Source organism: Salvia splendens, chromosome 16, assembly GCF_004379255.2.
Source record: "Salvia splendens isolate huo1 chromosome 16, SspV2, whole genome shotgun sequence".
Classification (NCBI taxonomy): domain Eukaryota; kingdom Viridiplantae; phylum Streptophyta; class Magnoliopsida; order Lamiales; family Lamiaceae; genus Salvia; species Salvia splendens.
Genome location: NC_056047.1, coordinates 7,353,626 through 7,380,131, shown reverse-complemented (window position 1 = coordinate 7,380,131; position 26,506 = coordinate 7,353,626). Strand labels below are relative to the sequence as shown.

The following is a 26,506-nucleotide window of genomic DNA, read 5'->3' as shown; positions in this document are numbered from 1 at the left end:
CGAGGCTATTGGAAGTGTTCGGCTTATAGTGGACACCCTTTGGGCCGAATCCTACCAATAAAGAAAAGAAATTATGAAAGAAAAGTTAATAAGAAGAAAACTGACTCGAACACAACACTCTGCCCAATTGATCAGGATTCCACCAAAAATTAATGACCCACTCAAAAGTTCTCAGCTTCAAGTTTTACCATTACTTTCTTTATGTTGTATTAATATAGTATAAAATGTTTCATTCAGTCTCACATGCTACATTTCCACAATTTGTCACTTTTGCCTATGTGGCATTTAAGTCATCAACTTAATTTAAATTATCCTAAAACAAAATAATTACACCAATCAAACAAAAAGTTTCATAATTATTTGCAAAAAGTTTCAAGTTGACGTAATGGGTATAAAATGTTTCATTCATTCTTACTCTTAAGTGTGATGCGTTATGTCATTAAACATTCGACTATGTTAGCTAGGCTTGCCCATATTAGGATAATACATAGGCAGAAATTGACTCCAATAAATATCCAATGACATAATATATCACAATTAGATCATTTTATATAAATATGTAACAATGACGAAAGCTGTTATACAAAAGGTATAATTAAGTAACAAAAACATAAGTGCAAACACAATACAACACAGAGCAGCCTTGATTCATTGAATTTGGAAAAGGAGGAAAGGATGGCCTATATATCCGGAATAATAGGCAGCTCTCGATATCCCCTTCCAACATCTTCACCGCTTCCAAAATGGTTGGCCTCAACGCCACCATCAAATGAGCACAAAGAATCCCCACCACCTCAAATCTCTCCATAATCACCCTCGGATACCCTCCCTCCTCCCAACAAGCAACCATCCAACACCTGCTCCACCCTCCCCGCCTTCACGTGCGGCTATCAACACCGCCAGATCCAGCGCCTTCCTCCCGCACCACTATCCCGAAACTATACATGTCGCTCTTCTCCGTCAGCTGCCCGTACAACGCGTACTCTGGCGCCAAGTAGCCGTGCGTCCCCGCTATCCTCGTTGTGAGGCGCTTGGCCAGCCCGAAATCCGCCACCCTCGCCCTCATCTGCGCGTCCAAGAGCATGTTCGTGGGCTTGATGGTAGACCGGAGGGTTGACGCCGCGGTGGAGGTAGAGTAACGCGTTGGCAATGTCCAGGATCACGCTTCCTCTGCGGCCACGGCATTGTTCTGTCGAATCCTCTCTGTTTTGGGAATAGATGCTTGCCGTTCGGCATGTAGTCGTATGATACGAACCTCTATTATTATTATTTAGTTTAGATATTATAGGGATTTAGCATATCTTTTTCTATATCTTTATTTTCTTGTTCATTAAGTCAGTAGCATTATAAATAGGATAGACTGTTATCTTTTTTATTCATTCAATCAATTAATAAAATCATTATCGTTTGCCCACTTGTGGAGTATCAAGAATCCAAAATTATCTATCGCTGCCGACAAGATTCATTCTTGCGCCTAGCTCTATCTCCGGAGATCACCGCCGACCCAAGACTTGGGCGCCGGATTAATCACGGATTTAAACTCGCAACGCTGCCGACGGAGACTCCTCCGCGCCAGCCCTATCGTTTGTCCGCCGACCCTTAAACGAGGGCGTCGGAATTGTGGTGTTATAGTTGTGAATTCGGACGGAATTCACCGTTAGGAGCAAGAGGCTCTTAACAACTGGTGCTTTCATTGAGAGCTGACCCTCCCACTATCTCGAACCGAAGCTATACCGCTGCCCGACGGAAACCATTCCGCGCACAGCAACTGCTTTGGTTGTCGAGTCCCGCCTGTCCGCCGGACAACTCTACTTCTGCAACGCCCGACGGGAAGGATTCCCGCGTGCCAAGCCCGTACGTGAGCCGCCAGCCTCGGCGCCACCATCTGCCATCATACCAGCCACCACCCAATCAACCTACCGACCCCCTGGATTGGCAACAGCCGAACCAACCCCGCCGCAGCTACCACCCGTCTGGAGAGCCACAGCAGTTCAACCAATCTCCGAGTCACCACACAACGATGCTGCCTGCAGCTGCCCGGACCCGATCCGGCTCTGTGAACCTGCCTCAAAAGTCCAGACATTTTAGGGATTCGAGGCAACAACGTGGTCTCCCCAATAATCCCGAACTCATGGTTCGATCACTCACACCTGTCCAACAAGCGGCCTTAGACGATTACAACGAGAAATTACGGATTTATAGAATGGAGCAAGCCGCTCTTCTCGCCCACGTGAATGCATTGTTTGAGGAGAATATTGATGACAATAATCTAGTTGAGGATGTTCCCAACAATGCCGCTAACAATGGGGGCGCTAATCTTGATGTTCCAAACGACGAGGCCATGAAAGAGATCGTCAAGACCGACAATACGCCGCTGCAAGTGCTTGTCGGGGCATATGATGAGAAGATTGGTGAAGAAGAGGAGCTTGGTAATTTCGAGGACTCCATATTAGAGACAGCAACAAATAAGATCGGGGATCGTGTTGCTGTCAGTTCGGATATAGGATCTGTATCAAACGTTGCCATTAGATTGCCTAGTGAGAAACGAGTAAGGAAAAAGGAGGAAGAAGAATCGTTAGACAAAGATGAGGGGGGCGATTCTACTAACGAAGGGAAGAATGTCGTCGACTCATCCAATGTTGTTCGAGGGCCATCCAAAAATGATGTTTGGAATTCTTGGGGTGAAAATGAAGGTGCGATGTTGAGAAAACTTTCCAAAGATTCACTGGCTGTTGATGAAAGGAAATTTACATTTGATTCGGTGATTGATGACAAGAGTGGTGATCTTCTTGATCCAACACAATGGGAGTTCGAGATAAAGGGTGGGGTACGAAATGGATCTGCATTGGCTCGAATACAGCGATCGTGCATATTTACATTTGATCCCGGAGGAGATAAATCGCCGAAGCTTCTGCTTTCAACTCTCCTTTTTGCTTCGTGGTTCCCACCTTGAGGACAAGGTGGATTTTAACCGTGGGGGAGTTAATACGAACCTCTATTATTATTATTTAGTTTAGATATTATAGGGATTTAGCATATCTTTTTCTATATCTTTATTTTCTTGTTCATTAAGTCAGTAGCATTATAAATAGGATAGACTGTTATCTTTTTTATTCATTCAATCAATTAATAAAATCATTATCGTTTGCCCACTTGTGGAGTATCAAGAATCCAAAATTATCTATCGCTGCCGACAAGATTCATTCTTGCGCCCAGCTCTATCTCCGGAGATCACCGCTGACCCAAGACTTGGGCGCCGGATTAATCACGGATTTAAACTCGCAACGCTGCCGACGGAGACTCCTCCGCGCCAGCCCTATCGTTTGTCCGCCGACCCTTAAACGAGGGCGCCGGAATTGTGGTGTTATAGTTGTGAATTCGGACGGAATTCACCATTAGGAGCAGGAGGCTCTTAACATCGTAGATGAGGTATTTTTGATGAGGGACCAGGTTTCTGTGGCGCAAGCTGGTGATGATCTCGACTTCACTCACAAACTCCAGCTCTGTATCGATTACTTTCTTTACGGCGATCAAGCTGCCATCGCCTAGTTTGCCTTTATACACCTCTCCAAACTGGCCTCTCCCAATCAAATTTTTTGGCGACAAGTTATCAGTAGCTTTCTCAATATCATTGATTTTATACCACAATGTGTCTGTCTTGGGCCTCCAGTTGAGCAGCGCTCTATCGTCCGAGGAGTCGGAATCCGAGCTTGCAAAGCCCTCGGCGCCACCTGCTTCTCTCCGACCACTACAAGAAATTTGATGGGGTACGGACTAAACAAGCCCAATAGCAGTGACGGCCCATCAGCCCAAAGCCCAAGGAAGAGTATCAGTTCGGCATTACCAAAGAGTTCGGCCCCAGCCTACAGCTCGGTAAAAGCCGACCAATCAAGCTCCACTCTCAGATCGGCAAAAGCTGCTCGGCAATAGTTCAGCAGTTCGGTCTCAGTATTCGACCGAACTGGAAGATAGTCAACTCATGCAGGATCACATGCAGGATAGTGGACCAAGCACAGAGATAGTGGACTCATGCAGGATCTCATGCAGGATAGTGGACCCATGCAGGATCTCCATGACCTCCACGACATTCACAACCATCATTAGTGGTGATGCAAGCCACGATCTTAGTTCAATGTATAAATAGAACTCAGATCAGATAAAGAAGGGTTAAGTTCTCTAGAGATCAAATATCAAATAGCAAGTCTGTATTGTAAGCTGTAGAAAACAGATCAAGCAATACAACTCTGCCCTCTTTTCTTCCCGTGGACGTAGATTTACCTCAGTAAATCGAACCACGTAAATCTCTGTGTCGTGATCTGTATTTTCCAGCATTCATCACCATCAAAAATTCGCCCAACCATCACTGGCGCCGTCTGTGGGAAACAGAGAACCAAATTTGTGATAAAGCGAATTTTTGACCCTTTTTCCACCCCAAAAAAATGCATACCAGATCACATACTACCCGTAATACCGTTCGTGAAAACCATGAGGAAGCTAGTCCAGCCCGCAGGTCCGGAAAACAGCCTCGGGAGACATCTACTTCCAGTTTTCACGATGAAGGAACAAGCCGCTCAAAAGGTCCACACACCGAGTCTTCCCAGCAGCCTGATTTGAATGAGGCTGTCAAGCTGTTCTTGGCTGAGAAGCAGGATGAGTTCTTAGCCTTCCTGCAAAAGAGCCAAGAGCCGAAGACGAAAACGGTGGATTCTCCTTCCTCATCCAGACATGAAAGTCACTACCGCAGTAGTGCCGTGTCTTCCAGGAAGAAGAATCCTCAACCCCGACATGTTCCTGTTCCTCCTCGGTACCGGAATCACAGGAGATCTCCATCTCCTCCATACCGAAGAGATGTCGGGTTCGCCATGTACGGAGCATTGAAGACTCCGTTCTCGGACGATATCACCCGAACTCCCCTTCCACAGAACTACCGAACTCCGTTGATGACTTATGACGGGTTAGTGGATCCTCATGATTTCTTGGGACGCTATCAGTATAACATGGCGAACCAGGGTCTCAATGAGGTCCATATGTGCAAGCTGTTTCCCGAGCTGCTTATCGGGAACGCAAGAAGGTGGTTTGATAGCCTCCCCCAAGGCAGCATTAGATCTTACCGAGATCTAATGGATGCTTTCCACAGGAGGTTCTTTCAGAAAGCGGAAGCCCGAATCACTTCGGCTCAGCTGCTTTCTATACGTCAAGGTCGCGACGAAAAGATCAGCGACTTTATGACGAGATTCCACAAGGAATGCCTACAAGTAGATGATCTCAATGATCTACTTGTCATTTCGGCATTCCAAAATGGAATCCTGCCCGGAGCTCTCTACAGAAAGCTCGTGGAATGCAGTCCGCAAACAGCTCAACAGATGTGGGACATTGCGGACCAGTTCTCCCGTGCCGATGAGGCAGACCGTCGCAAACGGTCTTTAGACAGCTCATCCCGAGGAGACAGGAAGAAGCCCGATCATAGCGATCAGGGACAAACTCGCCGAACTCCTTTTGGCGATCAGGGACATCCTCGCCGAACTCCTTTTGAAAGGATTCAAAGGACTCCGGTGCAAGACCGATTGGGGCCACGTCTCAATCCTGAGAAGCCGCCCGCTCAGTTCGTACCATTGAACAAGTCAAGAGCGGAAATTTTCGAACTGCATTCCGATATGTTCGAAAAACCAAAGCGGATGACGAAATCGGCCGCGCGTCGACCTCAGGATCAATATTGCTCCTTCCATCAAGACCACGGTCACGATACCGAGGAGTGCCGACATTTGGCTGCAGGTATTGATGCTCTTGTGAAAGCAGGGACATTAAAAAAATACCAAAGCAAGCAGCCGAAAAAGAACAAAAAGCAGAGAGGTGCGAACTGCGCTCCTCAGGATCCGAAAAGGCAACAGGATCCCGAAGACGATGACGAGCAGCAATATGATGGAGTAATCCTGACTATTGATGCTCTCCCTGCCGGGAAGACTAAATCGTCCCTGAAGTCAGAGCGCAGAGGCTTCAATCGAGAGGAGCCAACGCATAAAAGGCTGAAGCAGGACGAAGTGATTACATTTTCAGATGCAGATCCCGTCCCGGCCATCTCTCCTCATCAAGACGCTATTGTCATCCAAGCCGGAGTGGCAAACAAACTGATCCACAGAGTGTTTGTGGATACAGGAGCGTCAGTCAGCATTCTTTTTAAAGAATGTTTCGATAAACTAGAAGTGGATCCAGCTCGGCTTAGTCCGGCACCACTTCCTCTGAAAAGTTTCGCCCAGGAGGACACCCGCCCTGAAGGTATTATCAGCCTTCCGATCACGGTGGGAAAAGCGCCTACAAGCTCTAGTACGATGATCGAGTTCTTTGTGGTAAAAGCTCGGTCTCCGTACAACATCATCCTGGGAAGAGACTGGCTCAACGCAGTTCGGGCCGTTTGCTCTACTTATCATCTCACCATCAAGCTCCCCACTAAAGGGGGAATAGCGGTCATCCGAGGTGATCAAAAGAGAGCAAAAGAGTGTCTGCAGATTGCGCTTAAAAGTGCCGAGCAATCAGATCGGCATCATCAAGCATAGCAATCACAGCAGCCGGAGTCAGAGGCAAGCGAAATGACCGAAGTCATACCAGAGTCGAACTCAATGACCGTTCAGTTATACGAAGATGATCCATCCAGAACGGTCAAGATCGGTTTCGCGGGAACGCCCCTACTCCGGGAAAAGACCATCCAGCTCCTCAAGGAGTACAAAGATGTCTTTGCATGGTCTCCGTTGGACATGACCGGAGTGCCCCCTGAGGTAATCACTCATCGATTAAATATTGATCCTTCAGTCCGGCCAATAAAACAGAAGCAAAGACTCTTTGCGGCAGAAAGAAATCAAGTCATCCATGACGAAGTCCGCCAATTACTGAAAGCGGATGTATTATTCGAGGTGAAATATCCCTCTTGGGTGGCCAATCCTGTGATGATCAAGAAAAAAGAAGGAGGATGGCGGATGTGCATAGATTTTACCGATCTAAACAAGCACTGTCCTAAAGATTGCTATCCCCTTCCGAACATAGACAAAAAAGTAGAAGCTTTGATCGGCTTCGAAATTTTCTGTTTTCTTGATTTATACAAAGGCTACCACCAAGTCTTAATGGATGAGAATGATGCTCCAAAAACGGCTTTCATTACTGACTTCGGCATCTTTGCTTATAAAAAGATGCCGTTCGGTTTAAAGAATGCCGGAGCCACATATCAAAGGATGGTAGATAAGCTTTTTCGGCATTTGATCGGAAAGGAGGTTGAAGTGTATGTTGACGACATAGTCGTTAAAAGCAGAAGCACTTCGGAGTACGAAGACAATCTCAAGTCCACTCTCGACGTGCTCCGAAAAGCCAACCTCAAACTCAATCCCCAAAAATGTACCTTTTTGGTAGATTCGGGAAAGTTTCTAGGTTGTTGGGTTTCAAAGGAAGGACTCAAGGCAAATCCGCTAAAAGTTCAAGTTGTTCAGAACATGGCAATGCCGAAGTCCATACATGATGTGCAAAGGCTAACTGGATGTCTAGCCGCACTGAATAGATTCCTTTCCCAAGCAGCCGAAAAGCAAATGCCATTCTTCAAAGTGTTAAAGAAGGCACCAAAGTTTGAGTGGGGAGTCGAGCAGAAAAAGGCTTTTGACGAGCTCAAAAGTTATTTAGCCGAGCTTCCTATTCTCTCTGCTCCAACAGATGCTGAAGTGATATTCTTATACTTAGCGGCATCGGATCAGACCATTAGCGCGGTGCTTGTACGAGAAGAAGGCCTAAAGCAGCTTCCCATCTACTTTACAAGCCGAGCATTAAGAGGTCCAGAAACAAGGTATCAACCTCTGGAAAAAATTGCTCTGGCATTAGTAAATGCAGCAAGGAGACTGCGGCCATATTTCTATGCTCACAAGGTATGCGTCTTAACCGATCTTCCACTTCGGCAAGTTTTGACCAAGCCAGAAGCATCAGGCAGAATCGCCAAATGGGCCATAGAGTTGGGAGAACACTCAATCGAATACCTACCTCGGAAAGCCATCAAGGGACAAGCCTTGGCAGATTTTCTTGCAGAAGCAAAGTTCGATCAAGCAATCCCTGTCATTGCCGAACAGAAAAATTCTACCAATGCCGAACTAGCACAGCCCCTGGAATCCGAAGTAGAGCCACCGGACTGCTGGAGCGGATTCGTAGATGGAGCTTCGAATAAAACGGGAAGTGGAGCTGGTATTTTACTTATCGCTCCCGACGGACACGAGGTAACTTACTCACTTCGGTTCTTATTCCCAACTACTAATAATGAAGCCGAATACGAAGCTCTCCTTGCCGGACTCAAGCTAGCGCAAAGTCTATTTATCAAGTCTCTCAAAATCCATTGTGATTCACAAGTCGTAGTGAATCACATGTTAGGTACAAGTGAAGCCCGTGATGAGAGGATGAGGAAATATTGGGACAAAGCGCAAAGCATTAGCCGAAGTTTCTCTTATTTTCGGATAATCCGCATTCCCAGAGCGGAAAACAGCCGAGCAGATATTTTAAGTAAGTTAGCCTCATATCCAAGTTCAAAGGTGGAGGAATTGATGCACATAGGCATTGATGAAGCTGAGGTACTTTCAGTAGCCAGCTCGCCGAACTGGATGACGCCGATCTTACAGTATCTAGATCAAGGACAACTGCCCGAGGATAAGAGAGAAGCTCGGAAAATCACATGCCGAGCCCTTCGGTACGAACTTCATGGAGGAGTCCTATACAGAAAGTCCTACCTTCAGCCGTTATTGCGATGTGTAGGGCCAGAAGAGACGGACTACATCCTTAGAGAAGTTCATGAAGGATCTTGCGGTAGCCACATCGGAGCTAGAGCTTTAGCTAAAAAAGTTCTGAGATGGGGGTATTATTGGCCAACTTTGGTACAAGACGCAGTGCAGCTCGTCAAGACATGCACGAAGTGCCAAATCCATGCAAATATCCCAAAGATGCCGCAGACCGATCTATATGCTATGCAAAGCCCTTGGCCTTTTATGCAATGGGGCATAGACATAGTGGGACCACTACCACAAGCTCCTCGGCAAATGAAATTCCTTATCGTTGCCGTGGATTACTTTACAAAGTGGGTAGAAGCTGAACCATTAGCTACGATAACGAGCTCGAAGGCATTGGATTTCGTCTGGAAGAACATAGTGTGCCGATTTGGCTTACCCCACATCCTCATTTCGGATAACGGGACTCAGTTCACCGACAAGACATTCAAGAATTGGTGCCAAGAGCTGAATATTCAACAGCGGTTCACTTCGGTCTCCCACCCACAAGCAAACGGACAAACGGAGGTAACAAACCGTATCTTGGTGAAAGGGTTGAAAGCTCGGTTAGAACAAGCCAAAGGACAATGGGTAGAAAATCTCCCTCAAGTCCTATGGTCCTACCGAACTACACCCAAAGCTTCCAACGGTGAAACTCCGTACAGTCTGGTGTACGGCGCTGAAGCCGTGATTCCGGTTGAGATCGGCGTACCCAGTCCCCGAACTCTAAATTTCTCCTCAGAAATGAATGATGACGGACTGAGAGCCGAACTAGATCTGGCCGAAGAAAGAAGAGAATTGGCCTGCATAAAAACAGCCAAGTACAAGGAGCAAGTAGCCCGGTATTATAACCAAAGGGTGAAAAAACTGCAATTTCAAGTGGGAGATCTTGTCTTGAGAAACAACGAAGTAAGCCGAGCAGAAAAGCTGGGCAAGCTCGAACCCACATGGGAAGGTCCATATCGGGTGTCAGAAGTCCTCGGCAAAGGGTCTTACAAATTGACTCACATGTCAGGAGAACAAGTACCCCGAACATGGCACATTTCCAACCTCAAGAAGTTCCATTTGTAAGAGACAGTCCGGTCAGTCCGTCTTGTGTCTAGTTCGGTCCTAGAGGTATGTGTTTTCTTTGTTTTTTTTACTTTGTCTATGTGCTTTTTGTTTGTCTATGTGCGTCTCGTTCGTTTATGTGCGTCTTGCTTGTCTAGGTGTGTTTTGTCTGTCTATGTGCGTGTCGTCTCTTACAAATGTTACTGAGGTATCTTGTTCTTCAAAGGCTGATCCCCTTTTTAGAACATATATAAGCCAACGATTGTGAGTCCAAGCTTCTAAGGAGGATACAAGACCACAATTCGGCTTAAGAAACAAGCAGTTCGTCTGAAACGAACTGCAACAAAGGGAAAGTCCGATCCACGCGATAAAACTCGCCGAATTAGGACAAGGGAAAGTCCGATCCAAGCGATAAAACTCGCCAAATTAGGACACAAGCTTAGTCCGGTCAAAGAAATTTACTTCATAAGACCAAAGACGAGTCCGGTCAAAGAAGTTTATTTCATAAGACCGAGGACCATGTCCGGTCAAAGAAGTTTACTTCATAAGACCGAGGACAAGTACGATGAAATTATTTCGCTGAGCTGTTAATACGCAGTGTTAGAAGCGAAATGAAAATTTCATTTATTAAATCTTGTTCGGCAACAACTCCGCTACCCTACAAAATGGCGTTACGCTATTACAAAGGACTATTCTACTGTCCAGGGTTGCTAAAGTTGAGCCACCTATTCACAAAATCCCCATGAAGCCGAGCTCGGGCGTTCCGGGCAGCTGAAGAATAAGCAGGTTGACGAGATGCTCTGATCGACCTGCCGCCTCTTCCCTGAGCCCGAGAAGCTCTAGCACCTCGGCGGCGAATAGTCTCTTCACGAATCATTTGCCGATCTTGCTCACTCATAGTCACCGCTCCTCTGCGAACTTCAGTCCGTCCTCGACTTGACGTCTCCGGTTGTTCCTGAGTTCGTTGCTGACTTGGAGTAGGATTTTGAGCAAGTGAATCAGAAGTTTGAGCTGGAGTGCGAGCATCTGTTGGCGGGAAATGCCTAAGGAATCTCTCGATTGAAGGACGCCGGGAAAGAATGATGTCGTACCGAGAAGCATAGCGCCGCAATGAATTCACGACTTGTTGGCAAACCGAGCTCTCCAGCGCATTGTTCCTCCGGAGTACATGATATTCCTCCCACAGTTCGTCAATTCGTTCCTGAACTTCAGAGATGGTCATTCCCCCGCGCCTGCAGATGAAATCCTCATACGCAGTCCTCTCAGCGACGGCGGTATTCAGCTCGGCCTCCAGATCTTTCTTTTCGGACTCTAAGTCCTTATTGTCGGCCTCCAGCTTCACTGAACGAGCCAAGAGTTCGTCATTCTTCACCTGGTCAGCTATGGCTCTTTTCTCAGCTTCGTCTAAAGCCGAAGAGTACAGCCGCTTCCAGTGAAGTACCTCCAGCTCCTTAAGAGTTCAGAATATAGAGCAGCTATGTCAGTTCGGCATTTCAGATTACTGAGCAGGTAGTAAACCACAACAGGAGTAAAAGAGAGTACGAAAGGCTATACGAAGACACAAGAGCAGAAAGAAGAATTTTTTCATTCATAAGAAAAAAATTTTTCTACACAAGGGCTTCAAGGCCGTTTTACAAGAAGGAAGAAACTAAACTAAGAGAAGGGAGACGAAATCATACTCCGCCAGCTTCGTCTCCGCCTTCTCGGTGAGGTTCAGCTTCCTTCTCCTTGTCTGCTTCAGCTTCAGCCTCGGCCTCCCTGCTCTCCCCAGCCTGCTCGGCGCCACCGTAGCCGATCTGCTGCGCCTCCTGCTCGGCCTGCTCATCGCCGGTCTGCCGCTCATGCTGCTCGGTCTCACCCTCTCCATGGAAAATTGGAGCGGGTGAAACTGACCCTATGGAGGCAAAGATAGCCTCCATGTTCTCATCGCGGTCAGCTCGGCAACTACGAACTTGGTCTGCAGAAAGCAGGACCGAGGACGAAGTAAGCTCCTCAAGCACCGGCAGACTCTGAAGCCGAGCTGCTATCTCTCGGCCGTACAGCGGCAGGATGACTTCGGGACCCTGCTCGGCTTTATCGGTCATCAGTTTCAGCAGATCACCGACAAAGGCTGAAAATTGGTTGCTCAGAAAGAGTTTCTCCGCGAAAGCACGGAGAGCCTCTCCTTGGGCAACCACGGCGGCAGCATCCCTCCGTTTCGTCTGCTCTCGCTGGATGACGAGCTGGTTTTTGGCAAACTGAGCTTCATCCTGGGCCGAAATCCTAGCAGCTCTGGCTTTCTCAAAGTTTGCCTCAGCCTGCTCGGCCCGGTGACAAGCAGCCGCCAACTTCCTCTGCATCTCAGCATAGTCGTTGGACGCTTTGGAGAGTTCAACGGCGACGAGCTTGGAGAGCATATCGTTCCTCTGAAAATGGAAAAAGCAAAAAGTCAACAGAGGGGCCACAAAAAATACAGGAAAAAAGCAAGGCCAGAAAATCAAGAAGAGAATTCACCTCGGCGAAGTCCGTGGGCCATAAAAAGGGCTCACAGATATGTTCCGAAGGAGGCGCCAAGACCACGTCTTTCTCTGGCGCTCTCGGGGGCTTCTGGGTCTTCCCCTTCCTACTTGCCGAAGTCGACTCCGGCTTCTTTGGATCCGAAGAGGTCTTTTGCCTCTTCGGATTCTTCTCGGCATCAGGCGCCGAGCTGGTAGCCTTCTCTTTCTCCGGCTCCTTAAGCTCGGAGGATTTGCGGCTAATCTTATTCAGCATGTACACTGCCAAAAAGCAAGAAAGCAAAGTTAGTTTTCGCCACAAAAGCAGTAAGGCACAAAAAAGAATTCCTCACCCTCGGTCTCTTCATCCGAAGACGAGGAGTCGAACACGAAGTCGCCCTTGACGAGCTCAGACTCCAGGTACTGCTTCCTAATCATAGGAATCTTATTGAGCTCGCCCTCGAGCTCGTCCAACGGTTCTAACCGAGGATGAGGAATCACGGACTTCGGCCCTCTCCAAGGAAAGCCCGGAGCCGCTGTCCTATTATAAAAAAAGAAGCGATGTTGCCACTTTGGCCACTTGGTTTTGCAGAAGGCCCTAAAAGGCTGTAAAGGGATCAAGTAAAACCAAGATCCTTTTCTCTTAAACTGGAAAAAATTAAGGATTGCCCTCAGAGACAGATCCTTGTCTAGCCTACGCAGTTCGGCAGCAAAGGCCGATAAGTGCCTCCAAGAGTTCGGAGTCACCTGACCTAAAGGGAGTTGAAAAAAATCTAGCAGCTCTACAAAGGCAGGGGGAAGAGGGAAACGAAGCCCGCATTCCAAGCCGGCTTCATAAACGGTGGCGTAACCCTCCGGCGGCGAGTCAGCCCTATGAAGGTCGTCGGGAATCGCAACCTTCCCCCCAGGAAAAAAATATTTTTCGTGTAAGGATATCACAGTATCCTTACTCAAGATGCTGTGAAAATACTCTACGGTCTTCTCCCCGGATTCCTTCCGGCTAGAAGACCCCTTATCCCCTTTCCTACCGCTACCTGACTCAGAAGAAGAAGAAGAAGACATAGTTCTTACTCTTCGAAAGTCTGAAGAAATTCTGAAAAAATTCTTGAAAGCGGAAGAAAATTTTTACGCGAAGGAGATAGAGTGCAGAAGAAGCTATAGCAAAAGTATTCAAATGATGAGGAAGGGACATATTTATCAGATTCGGAGAAAATTTCAAAATCATCGCACCGTTTCGAATCCCACCTTTTCAGGATTCAACGGCCGGATTTTACTGTCGCATTTAATGCAGTCACGCGCAAGGCACGTCCCCTGACGTCAGCCTCCCCCGTACCTTTATCAAAATGCCGAAGTGACTCGCTTCGCCGAAGTGATTCACTTCGCTTTTCGGGGGGGGGGTAGTGATGGGGTACGTACTAAACAAGCCCAATAGCAGTGACGGCCCATCAGCCCAAAGCCCTAGGAAGAGTATCAGTTCGGCATTACCAAAGAGTTCGGCTCCAGCCTACAGCTCAGTAAAAGCCGACCAATCAAGCTCTACTCTCAGATCGGCAAAAGCTGCTCGGCAATAGTTCAGAAGTTCGGTCTCAGTATTCGACCGAACTGGGAGATAGTGGACTCATGCAGAACCTCCACGACCTCCACTACACGATCTATTTAGTGGTGTCAACTCATACAGGATAGCGGACCAAACAAAGAGATAGTGGACCCATGCAGGATCTCATGACCTCCACGACATCCACTACTTAGTTAGTGGTGATGCAAGCCACGACCTAGTTAGTGGTGATGCAAGCCACGATCTTAGTTCAATGTATAAATAGAACTTAGATCAGATAGAAGAAGTTCTCTAGAGATCAAATATCAAATAGCAAGTCTGTATTGTAAGCTGTAGAAAACAGATCAAGCAATACAACTCTGCCCTCTTTTCTTCCCGTGGATGTAGATTTACCTCAGTAAATCGAACCACGTAAATCTCTGTGTCGTGATCTGCATTTTCCTGCATTCATCACCATCAAAAATTCGCCCAACCATCACCGACGATCGGGTGAAGAAGAAGATTACAGAGATTATGGCATGAGGAATCATATTTTCACTTCAAAATCAACGCTGGCTTCATCCTCAAAGACGATGATTACTTCTTTATTGTTGAAATTTCTCTCCGGAGTGAAACAATGAGGAAACATCTTAGAGCATCTCCAGTAACGGCGTCAAAATCGCGACGCCGATTTTTCGCCGACGCCGGTTCTGACGCCGAACCATTGGAACCGGCGTCGGCGAAATCGGCATCGAAATCGGCGTCAAAATCGGCGTGGCCATGCCGATTCGCGCGATGAAGCCGGTTCCGACGCTGATCCTCACGGCACCATTGTGGGTCCCGGATCGGCGTCAAACCGGCGTCAGATTTTATTTTTTATTTTTTTTTCTTTGAAAACACTATATATACGTGCTTTGAACGTCATTTTCATTCGCACCACTTGTTTTAACGAGTACTCTCTACCTTACTTTCTGTTCAAGATCAATAACGAGCAATGGAGAACAACTACAAAGGTACTCCAGTGACTCCCGGGGGATGGTCTCAGACTCCCCCGCCTCCCGGTGTAGGGTCTCAGACGGCCCCGCCTCCGGGGTAGGGTCCCATACTTCCCCGGCTCCTGGGGGAGGTGGTTGGCCTCCGATGACCGGGTACTACAACATGTACCCGTGGCAGCAGATGATGCCGGGGTGGGCACCGGGCATGCAGCCCCCTATGCAGAAGATGCCGGGGTGGGCACCTGGCATGCAGCCCCCTTATGCAGATGATGCCGGGGTGGGCACCCGGGATGTAGCCACCGGCGCAGCAAATGATTCCACCGGTGCAGCAGATGATTCCCCCGGCGCAGGGGACGCACGGGGGGACAACGCCTATCGGCCGACTTTTGATTTTTCCACCGGTTCTTCGCACACATCGACCCCAACGGATGCACAGTATACGGAGACCTTCTCCTTAGCGGACTTAGGTTTTGATATGAACGAGGTTCCGAAAACTCTCATTCAAAGCCAGGGAGTAGGGCGGGGTAAGAAGAAGGGCAAGGCCAAGAAGGTCGGCGAGTCGTCGCAGCCGGAGGCGGAAATCTGGGGTCAGAGGAAGTGGACGGACGCGGAGAACGTTGCGGTTGCCAAGGCGTGGGTGAGTGTCTGCGACGATCCTCTCGTTTCGAACAACCAGAGGATCGTCAACTTGTGGGCCAAGGTAGCCGCAGCCCTGAAGGGTGACCGTGCACCGGGGAGGAGGTCCGGAAGTGCTGGGACCGAATCAGGTCTGGCGTCTCTCGATTTTCGGGTTTGTACTCCAACGCCCTCCGCATGCAGACCAGTGGCCAAACAGAGGAAGACTGCAGGAGGATTGCGGAGAGAGCCTACCCCGATCCGCAGAAGAAGTACTATGAGTTCACCTACTGGAACTGCTACGTTGTGCTCAACGAGTCGGAGAAATTCCGGGCAGGCGTCGACGCTGGCTGGCCGAAGAGGCAGAAACTGAACTATACCGGAGATTATAGCGGCAGCAGCGGTGGTTCGACAGACCTCCCCGAGACGGCCCAGGAGGTCCCGACTCCTCGTTCGTTCGGTCGCCGACCTCGCCCGGTTGGCCAAAGGCGGGCGCAACAGGTTGCGGGGGGGGGGGTACCCCGAGTTCCCAGGGGGTCCATTCGACATCCCCCCTCGTCAGGTCTACCAAGGAGCTCAAATTCTTCGCGCGCCAACAAACGCGCTCTCAAATGGTGAAGACCTTAGCCGACTTCCAAGCGGCGGTGGACCCCGAGGTGAAGGATTTTCTTCGTGTATTGCTCCAGAGCCAGCGTGAAGAATTGGAGGCGATGAGGAGGGACACCGGCGGGGATAGCCGCGGCGTAGGTGGCGACGGAGGCGGCGGCGACGACGGTGAAGAAGCGCTGGGCGACGACGGAGACGAGGACGGCGGCGAGGAGTGATTTTGTTTTACTTTTTTAAATTAATGCACTTTTTAATTTTTGTACTTTTTTAAAATTATTGTACTTTTTTTTAAAATTAATGTACTTTTTAAGTTTTAATATTATTATTCGAATTTTCCGTATTTGTCTCGTAAATTAAATTTCGTATGTTGATACGAGTGTAAATTAAATTATATAATTGTTATTAGTGATGTGGATAGGTAGTGTGAAGGCTATGTGAGGGCTATTTGATGTCCAGTTGATGTGGCAAGCTGATGTGGCAGGAGAATTGTAGTGCTGATAATGTGACAGTGTGAAGGCTATGTGAGGGCTATTTGACGTCCAGTCTTACTGGAGATGCTCTTAACACTCAAAATAAGAAAATGGGAATGCGATTGATTGGGATATTTGATAGTATAGTGATTATTTCAATCAAACTTAAAATCATTATAATTGCTGTTTATATTTACTTAATTGACCTAATCATAATATTTGAGCATGTTTTACAACTACTTTGTAATATAAAAAATTATGTCATTTATTTACGAGATGAAGTTTATTTCGTCACTGATTCGCCCTTTTATTTATTCTTTTATGATTAAAGTTCAAAATCACTCTTCTATTTTTTTATCACATGCTGTTTTGGTTTTTATTTTGAACAGTATCCTTCGGTTTAAAACTAACAGTTTTATCAAAAATTATCGATCAATTGCAGTTTGACCATATTTTTTCATATAAGCGAGATAATTATTACTATCATTCTAATTCACTATTTTTAACATAATTAATTATTGTTTAAATAAGTAAGTATTTTTTTAATCCAATCAGTTAAAATAATAGTTAACTCACTAATCTAATCATAATCAATTAATCATTAATTTATGACGAAATTATTAATTACTCCATATATAAAAACATGATCGAACGGCCACACGACACAAGAGAACAACTTCCAGTTTGAGTGTGTATGTCACATAACATTATTTCTAGGTATTTGCTTGCTTGTGAGTGGGTGCATACGAAAATGATATGTCACGTGAACATTTTTTTATCATTATTTTAATTTATCACAATCTACTAGAAGAAGAAAAACCATTTAGGTAAGAGGATTAGTACTACTGTAATTGTAATGCTCTTTTTTTTGTTGGTGCAACTTTCCTAGTAATGCATGGGTAGTTGGGTTCCAAACTCTCTTCTCATATTCATTTTATTTTCATGTCAAATGGAGGACCGATATAGTCATATAGTCAAATAACATAAGAGTGTTTAAGCCGTGTTTACATTTGAACTTGAACAAAATTTGTATCAAATGGTGTTGTGTGAGTTGTCATGTTATCTCAAATCATTTAGACCAAATTTAAATTTATTTTTAAATACAAATTATACCAAAGGTAATTTATTCCAACTATTTACACCACACTAAAAATTTGCATTATTTTTTAGTATATGTCCCACCAAATTTTACAGTAGACCCATATTTGATATTGTTCCGTAAAAAATGCAAAATAAATTTAAATTTGCAATATGATTAGAGAAATTTTCTAAAAAAATGAGATTTTGTGTAAAATTGGAGATAGTCTTATAGTAACTTATAACATGAGGTCTTCTCGGTAAGATTCGTAAGCATCTTAAAAATTAAATGAAACTTCTAAAAAAATCTTAAATTTAATGGGAGTTATGGACTGACATAAATATTAATAGTAAATAACATTGTAGACCTAGAAAGAGCAAATTTTTCTTGTGAATAATTTGTTCATAGTTGGAAAACCTATAAACCTTCTTACACTTTCTGTAATGGTACTTTAAAATTTAAAATAGAATAAGTAATTAGCTTCAATAATACTCCAAAATCAATTTCATTGTGGATTTTGAGTAAAATGTACCCATTTTTGGGTTTACACTACACAAACAAATCACATTTTCAAATTTTGTGTGTAAAATATAGAAAAAATTCTTTTAAATTTGAGTTTACCGTAAATGGTTAAAGTAAAATCACTATTTGATAGTGCAACATTTACACTTGAATTGTCATCACATATTACAAGCATACGCTTCACAACATAGTATTCTCAAAGCATATTACAAGCATACGCTTCATAATATAATATTCTCAAAGACTTTTGGTGGACGCTATCTACTCCTAATTTTGACTGAAGTATAAAATTGGCAATACAAAATTTTCAGTAAAATTAATCTTCTATTGAAACTATAATTTGGATTTTAGTTGTAAAATTGATTTAAACAAAATTAGTACTACTAATTAAATATTTGTTACTATAGGATTAAACCATTACGTATGTTTAGATTTGTTAAAAATAATTCTCGACAATAACTACTTATTAATTTTAAATAGTCAGAAAGTAGAGTAGTTTGTAATTGATATTGTAATTTATGTAACAATCACTAAATTTCTACCATGCACACGGATCGATTATACTTCACCCTTTTCATATAATTAATTGTAATTTGTGTAATCATATAATTAATTGTAATTTGTGTAACAATCGGATATATTATGTACTTACAAATTAACTCTACATGTTTGCAGATATAATACATGCTTGAAAGACATACTTGGATAGCTCAAAAATATTATTATGAGAATTGTTATCTAATTACCTATAAATTAAATACTCAAAGGACATGACAAATGTAAACACCACTTGAAATTCCTATTATAATACATTTTGATGTTCACATGTACTTCCTTCAACTTATTTAGTTTGATATCCTAAATTAAATACGGCTGGTACGAAAGCATAAATTTAGTTACTAAAATTTTCTCGTTTGTCATATCAAAGATGCCTCAGAATGCCTCCTAATAAAGCGCTTCATGTTATATCTCATTTGTTTGACATTTGAACCATCTGATTAAAGCAATCTTTTCTTAGTTTTCCTCAGAGATCTCTCTTGCCCTTCCCTCCCATCATCTTCTCTCTTTTTCCAATCCCCCCTGCAGATGGGAGATTCTTCAAAGTCACAAACATCAAACTGGTATAACGTTCTCGGAATCCCGAAATCGGCGTCCCTCTCAGAGATTTGTAAAGCATACAAATCTCTGGTAAAGAAATGGCATCCTGACAGAAATCCCTCCAACAAAATAGAAGCTGAAGCCAAATTTCGTTCCATCAATGAAGCCTACAGGGTAAGAAGCACTAAGCATCTATCTCATCATATATAATTTGTTATTATCATTTTATCCTTGACACAACTTCTCTTTCAGGCCCTCAGCCTCAAGAAAAGAGAGGAAGACATCCTCAAGAAAGGAGGAGGAGGAGAAGGCAATGGACATCCAAGCAATGGTGAACGTAAGCCCAAACACAAGAAGAAAAAGTCACACGATTGTGACAAAGCCAACGGATTCCAAATTTCCCATCCAACCCTTCTTTCACGTACAACAAGCCGCACAAGCCCTCTAACCAGCCCCACATTATCCAGCAGGAGAAATAATATACCTCCTGCTCCTCCCTTCGGATTATATCCCTTGTTTGTAGGAGACACGCCCACGGCACCCTCCACACCCGAAGACCTTGTCCCTTTTTCTAAAGTAGCTAGCCGGAGATGCAGCACTCCCATATTCTTTTCACAATCTGCAGCTCGTGTAAAGCCTCCTCCCGTTCAGAAAAAGATCGAATGCACCCTTGAGGAACTGTGCCTTGGATGTGTCAAAAATATCAAGATCACAAGAGATGCCATTTCATCTTCAGGGTATCATACAAATAATTTCTACTCTTCACTCATCTTCAAAAAATTAACATGAATCTTGAACAGGTTGATCGTTGAAGAGGAAGAGATACTTACAATCCAAGTGCAGCCGGGATGGAAGAAGGGCACGAAGATCACGTTTGAAGGGAAGGGCGATGAAAAGCCAGGGACTCTCCCTGCTGACTTAGTATTCTCCGTTGTTGAGAAAAAGCATCCATTATTCAGACGAGATGGTGATGATTTGGAGCTTGGGTTGGAGGTCCCTCTTGTTCAAGCTCTATCGGGATGCACCACTCCAATCCCTCTGCTAGGAGGAGGCCAGATGACGGTGTCCATAGATGATATCATATATCCAGGATATGAGAAGAACGTACCTGGACAAGGCATGCCTATTTCAAAACAAGGTAATAGAGGAAACCTCAGACTCAAGTTCCTGGTTGAGTTTCCAGCTGAACTCAGCAACGATCAACGGGTGCAGATAGTTAACATTTTAGAAGGATGTTCTTCATCATTCGACTAATTAAGTGAACACCTACGTTGTTTTCAATCAAGAGATGGATCTAAGTAGACATGTCCAATCATTACATTGATTGGAGTTGAGTCGTGCGAACGGCCTCTTTTTGTTTGAAGTGATAGGCATATTGTATCACGATGTACATACTCTGTAACTTCATCCAAGAAAGATTTTCTTTTGTTGTTGAAGATAATATCAAATCCGTTTAAGGTGGAAACTATGAATTTCCCAAAGATGATAATGGCTTGATATATAAGTCAAACAAGATGTTTCTTTACTTCTAACTGGAAGGGGCTATCAACGCGTAGGAGAATCCACAACTATTGTGAGGTATAGGAATAGGATAGACATTTTGTTGGTTCATTCATTTGGATAAATATAATCACACCTTGGAACAGAATTCAAAATGGGACTTTGGGTCCCTAGTTTATTATACAAGCATGTAGTAACTAAACTTAGGCTTTGGATGGTGGAGGTTGATCCTTTAGGAAGGGAACCTCAACTAGAGTCTAAAGGAACCTCAACTAGAGTCCCAACAACAGTGTCTTCAACTGTTACAGAGTCCCCCTCTGAAGCCGTCCTCCTCTTAATATATCCGAGACCAAAAGGCCCAGATGCTTTCAGTCTTCCCACCTGTAACATGACAGGGTTTTCACCACACCTTCATTAAGGTTGATAAGTTGCAAACAACAACACTAATCAGATGTATTCATGATGCTAAAATGGCTTTTGGTGGGTGGGTGGGTGTGTGCGTGGGGGGGTGGTCCTTCAAATAACTCTCAATTGTTCAAAATTTTCACAATGTTGTCAAATTGCTTCTAATTTAATGCTGAGGGTGGACACCTAAAATGTGTGTATGGCTTAAACGATGTGGCAGGATGTTTATGCCACTTCAGCTAGTCACAGTGACATTACTTCGTCCAAAACTGATAATGGTGTGAAAAATCATGATACTTGAAAGTTCGTATATTTAGAGGCAGAATTTTTTATTCATACGCAGAATCATAATAAGAATTGGGTGAAAATCAGTGTATTTAGGCACAATTACCTCCTTTTTTCAACCTTAACTCAGAAGAAGCTATTTAGGTAGTCAGAAAGACATCCGTGATATTGAGTGAATATTGTGTATTACCTTTTTCCCGTCTACAGTAATGATGCTGCCTGGTGCCACTTGAGATGATAAACTAATTCCCCAAAATCTCTGTTTGATTCCATCATAAGTAACAAGTCTTGAGATGGTCTCTTGTCCTTTATAACATCCTGCAAAAGAATTTAGCCTCATATAACAATGCCGTATTTCATACATACAAATGATTTTGTGTCAAACCTTTGTTGAAAGAAACAGCCCTCCAAAGACCAGCCTCTAAAAACATTAAATTCCTCAGTGAGTTCTTTCCCAGGAGCTGGTCTCCTTGTAGATGTCTAACAATGTCAATGACTTGATAAGGGTGAAAGGTCAATGTACCACAAAAGGAATATTTTGTCGTAAAGCATTAGAATGTTACAAGCAATTGAGAAAAGACAAGGACCTTGAAGAATCCTCAATGTCTCCCAAGCATCAGGACTCATAGGAACTGCCCCATGGCCTATAAGAGCTTTCCGGATGGATCCTGCAGCAGCAGGAGACATCATAAATGTGAAGCCTTCCACAGAAACGGTACTACCTACCGCCACAGTAACTGGCATCCCATCAACCTACATAACAAAACAAAGTTCACAAACATTATTGTGAAATGAAAAACAACATACGAAGCACAAGATTATCATATAGTTACAGATTACAATTGTAGCAGTTATCATCTAAGAAACCAACTTGTTTTACTGTATTTCCTGCCACTATTTGATGGTCACATAGATCATAATTTGCAGAAATGAGTTAGTAGCCAAAAAGTCATATAAGAACCTCCAATGGACCACAAAGATAGGTATTACAGATGCCCTTGAAAAAGTTCCATGATCTGTTTATCCATAAAGTACAAAAAATATTGCAGTGTCGTTTTAGTCAACAATAACTAAAAGCTAACCAAGGAGAATACACCCAAGTTCATAGTAGTTACAAAGGTTCAGAAGCCTACAACAAATCATGGCACACGACTGTGTAAAGAAACTATTATTGACATGATCGCCAGAAGCGTTACACCCCCATTAGCTTCAATATGGGAGATATGAAATAAACTTGGCAGTACATCAAAAATCGGAAAATGAAAACTTACACTGTAATGCTCATGAGAGCCATATGCTTTTCCAGTTAGATCTCCTAGATTCAATTCGTCCATTATCTGTTCCCGCAACACAAATTGGACAGAACAGAAATGTGAATAACGGAACACAATCAGGAAGTGAAAATTCTCAACCACCCTAAATATACCACCAAAACATACTTGGCTGCTTTTATGTCCCAATAATGCACACATGCTGGTCTTTTCAGTAATATCTTGAATTTCCACCTTGTCAGAGAAAAATATGTACCTGTGCAAGAAAGATGTGAGATTTATTAGGAAATGATTTTATTGGTGTTCTCATGATGTCATCAGATCAATTATAAGTTGACGGGCAACAGTTTTTGTATGTTACAAATTATCATTGTTCAGAAATGATTTTATTTGTATTCTCATAATGATTAAAGGATGTAATGTTGCGAGTGGTACAACGAGTTTGTATATAATTTGTTGAAATACATCATTACTCCATTCTTTAAAAAAATTTGTTATTTGAATGAGGTTTCGAAACACAATTTGTCATATACTTTATGGACTATTTTCAGTTAAGGACATTCTATATAGCTTAAGTACCATTCGATAAAATTCAGTAAAAATCAGATGAACACAATTTCTAAACCAAAGAAATTGCTTTAGATGTAACGCTGTTTCCAGAAACTGGTAGTAGTATAACGATTGGATCTAAGTTTCTAACATAGAGGCTAGAGCTTTTAAGAAGACACTTTGCAAATATGAATAATGAATCAAGATATGCTGCAATAAGCTTGATAATCAATATTAAACTAAGTTTTCCCAAAGGAAAATGTTTTTGTGGTTTTTTCTGTACACAGTCAGCTAGGAAGGGTGAATGAAAGCCAAAATGGGCTAGAAACAGAATGAAATAAATCATAAACAAATAGGAAGTTGCAGTAATTGCAAACCATAGGGAAATATTATGAAGCAGACTTCTTCAGCATTTCAGTTATGCTTCCACAAGTCATTGGAGAGACAACCAGAATAACTGCATTGTTCTGTAGATGTAACATGCAGATAAACACCAATCATACAAACTTGGAAGAGTTTGATGGATAAAAATTGGGAGTATTTGCAAATACGAATTTAGATTACCATGACCCATGCATGTGAAATATCAATAGTCCGAGCTGTTGGTGTCACAAACACTGTGTCACACCCCTACAAATTTCACTCAACATTCAACACTGAAAGAGTAGCTAATATTAAGAAGTAGAGAAAGAATGTGGGATATGCAGATGAACAACCTGGTCTTCACCAAGACATTCAAAGTTTGAAGTGGTTTGATTGTGAAGAAACTGAATACGATCTTCCCCACTGACTTTACCAGAAGTCAACAGTCAAGGATGAAAAGAATAACATTTATATGCACACTAGTTATTGTTAAGCATTCGCTCTAGTTATTGTTAAGCATTCACTCTAAATCTAAAGTATGATCCTGTTAAATGTATTCTACAACTGATTACATACTGAGTTTTCGATTATCCCCGTAGAAAAGAACAGCATCTCAAAGATTGGAGTTCAAAAGGTAACAAAGTTGAAAAGTATGTTACCTCTTATTCGGCCATAATCTGAAAGATCCACAACCTAGTCATCCATTATATATTAATCAAGAAAATAAGATTATTAGAGAAAATGCATTTGGCATAATATTGATAGGTGAAAGTAGCTTAGGATGCTGTAAATGAGACTAGTTCTCCTCGAGGCAGTACATGTGAACATCAAAATGTGCATATATAATGGCCATACTTTTGTTTTTGATGTCTTAAACACTAGGGTACAATCAGAGACTAATGGCAATTAAAAGGTGGAAATTATGAAGTGCGTGTGAGCCCACATACATAGTACCAGGAAAAAGGAGTAGGCAACTACCTTTAAGTGAGCAAAGATAAGGTAAAAATATTATAGGTACAATAAGACTCCTAATGTAATACAGTATATGAAGAAAATTACGCTAATCCATTATTGGAACCAAAACAAGCTTAAGAGAGAATTACGTCAATGAGTAGCACACACAAAGTTAGAGGTGTTTAAATGCATAACTAGAAGAAAATTGCTGAAAATCTATAAAACAAACTATTGAGCTGTTTGATATGCTAAATAACTCAAACTTCCTAAAGTATGCATCATCGGTGATTATTCATCATCATGAAGCTCCCTCCTCTTGATGAAATTTTTAGATTTCTAAGATTTTCACTTTAAGCTGCTCTTTAGCCTTTTATTAATACCACTCTCTTCATGTCTAAGTAGCCAAAGAATAGTTTTATTTATTAGCCGAATTTAAAATGTAAGCAAAAGAATATATCCTTGGACGAGCCTCCCTGGGACACGTATTTGCGGCTTATGCATAGTGTCGGGAATAATGTATACTCAGCAAAGACTAAATGTGTGAGAGTGCGTGTGAAAAACTAGATTGAAGTGAGAGCGGCTTACCAGCGGGTCGAGGTCGAAAGGGAGGAGCCGCCGGTGACAGCAAGTTGCTCTTCTTCTGACGACAGCAAAACGCGTGGCTTTGGAGCGCGCCGTGGAAGGAGCGCCGCGCCGAGAAGAAGCATGAAATTGAGGTGGGATGGGATAACATGTTACATGTCCGCCTTCTTCCGATCAACGGATTTTGGTATTTCCGATCAGAATTTGGGCTGCGGATTATTTTAATTTGTAGAAAGCCCAGTTATTAGTACACATGTCATTAGTGTTTTGGAGTTTTTGGTTCATAGAAAGACATTTTTTGGTCTATATATTCAGAGTTAACCTAAGAGCATCTCCTGGCGGACGTCCGGTCGGACGTCGCGACGGGCGACCCTGACGTCCGCCACTGTGGCTTTAGGGTCGGATACGGACGTCCCTGCGACGGGCGGGCGGACGTCCACCACTGTGGCAAGGGTCAGACGTCCCGCTCGGACGTCCGAATTTTTTTTATTTTATTTAAACCCTATATATACGGCTCGTTGAATTTCATTTCATTTGCACCACTTGTTGTTAACAAGTTTCTCTCTTCTTTTACTACAAATTTCATTTCTACTTTTAATGGAGAACGATAGGAACTACGAATTTGAGACGGCGTTACCAAAGAACATAATTTCATTTCTCTCTATTTCCGTTTTTACGTAATTAAATTATTGTGATTTTTTTTATTGCGGGATGTCCTAGTGGGAACGGCGGACATAGGAGGGGATGTCCTAGTGACGTGGCAGTGGGATGGGAAGTCCTAGTGACGTGGCAGGAGGTGTTTTTGGGATGTCCTAGTGGATGTCCTAGTGGGATGTCCGCCCACTGGAGATGCTCTAAGAGCATCCACAACGGTGGACGGCGGCCCCGCGTCCGTCCGTGCCAGCGGCGAGGACGCATACCGCCGCCGTTGCGCTCGCGCCGCTGGCACGGCGCTGCTCGACGAGCAGGCGACGTGACGGCTTACGACTGGGCAACGGCATAGCCGTTGCCTTTGTATTTTTTTTTTTAAATTTGATTTTTAATTATATAAAATGATAAAAAATTAAAAAATATATTTTCCAAATCCCAAAAATATGGCCGTTTTCCCCGTTTTTTTTGAATTTTTTTCCCCCAAAATCATCTATAAATACACACATTCATCGTCCATTTATCACATCAAATCATCTCTCATTCATAATTCTCATACAAACTACCAACACATTCATCCCTACACTTGAGCGGTCACAAAGGCGGCGGCCCAACGCTTATCCTTGAGGCGGTCGCCGACTACCGCCTATGGATTTGGCATGCATATTTCGGCGTTGCTGGATCCAACAGCGACTTGAATGTGCTATATTCTTCACCACTCTTCAATGAT

At 43.7% G+C, this 26,506-nt stretch overlaps 1 protein-coding gene and 2 pseudogenes across 1 annotated transcript; 1 reads left to right on the top strand and 2 right to left on the bottom strand.

Moving 5' to 3' along the window:
• Window positions 1-595: 595 nt before the first annotated feature.
• LOC121770119 lies at window positions 596-17,724 on the bottom strand (annotated as a pseudogene).
• Window positions 17,725-18,961: 1,237 nt separating this feature from the next.
• LOC121771465 (dnaJ homolog subfamily B member 1-like) lies at window positions 18,962-20,493 on the top strand. The gene is made up of 3 exons (XM_042168251.1): window positions 18,962-19,393; window positions 19,472-19,956; window positions 20,020-20,493. The coding sequence occupies exons 1-3, from the start codon at window positions 19,208-19,210 to the stop codon at window positions 20,471-20,473; spliced, it is 1,125 nt and encodes a 374-aa protein (XP_042024185.1). The 5' UTR covers window positions 18,962-19,207; the 3' UTR covers window positions 20,474-20,493.
• A 404-nt stretch (window positions 20,494-20,897) lies between these two features.
• LOC121770117 lies at window positions 20,898-26,129 on the bottom strand (annotated as a pseudogene).
• Window positions 26,130-26,506: the final 377 nt, after the last annotated feature.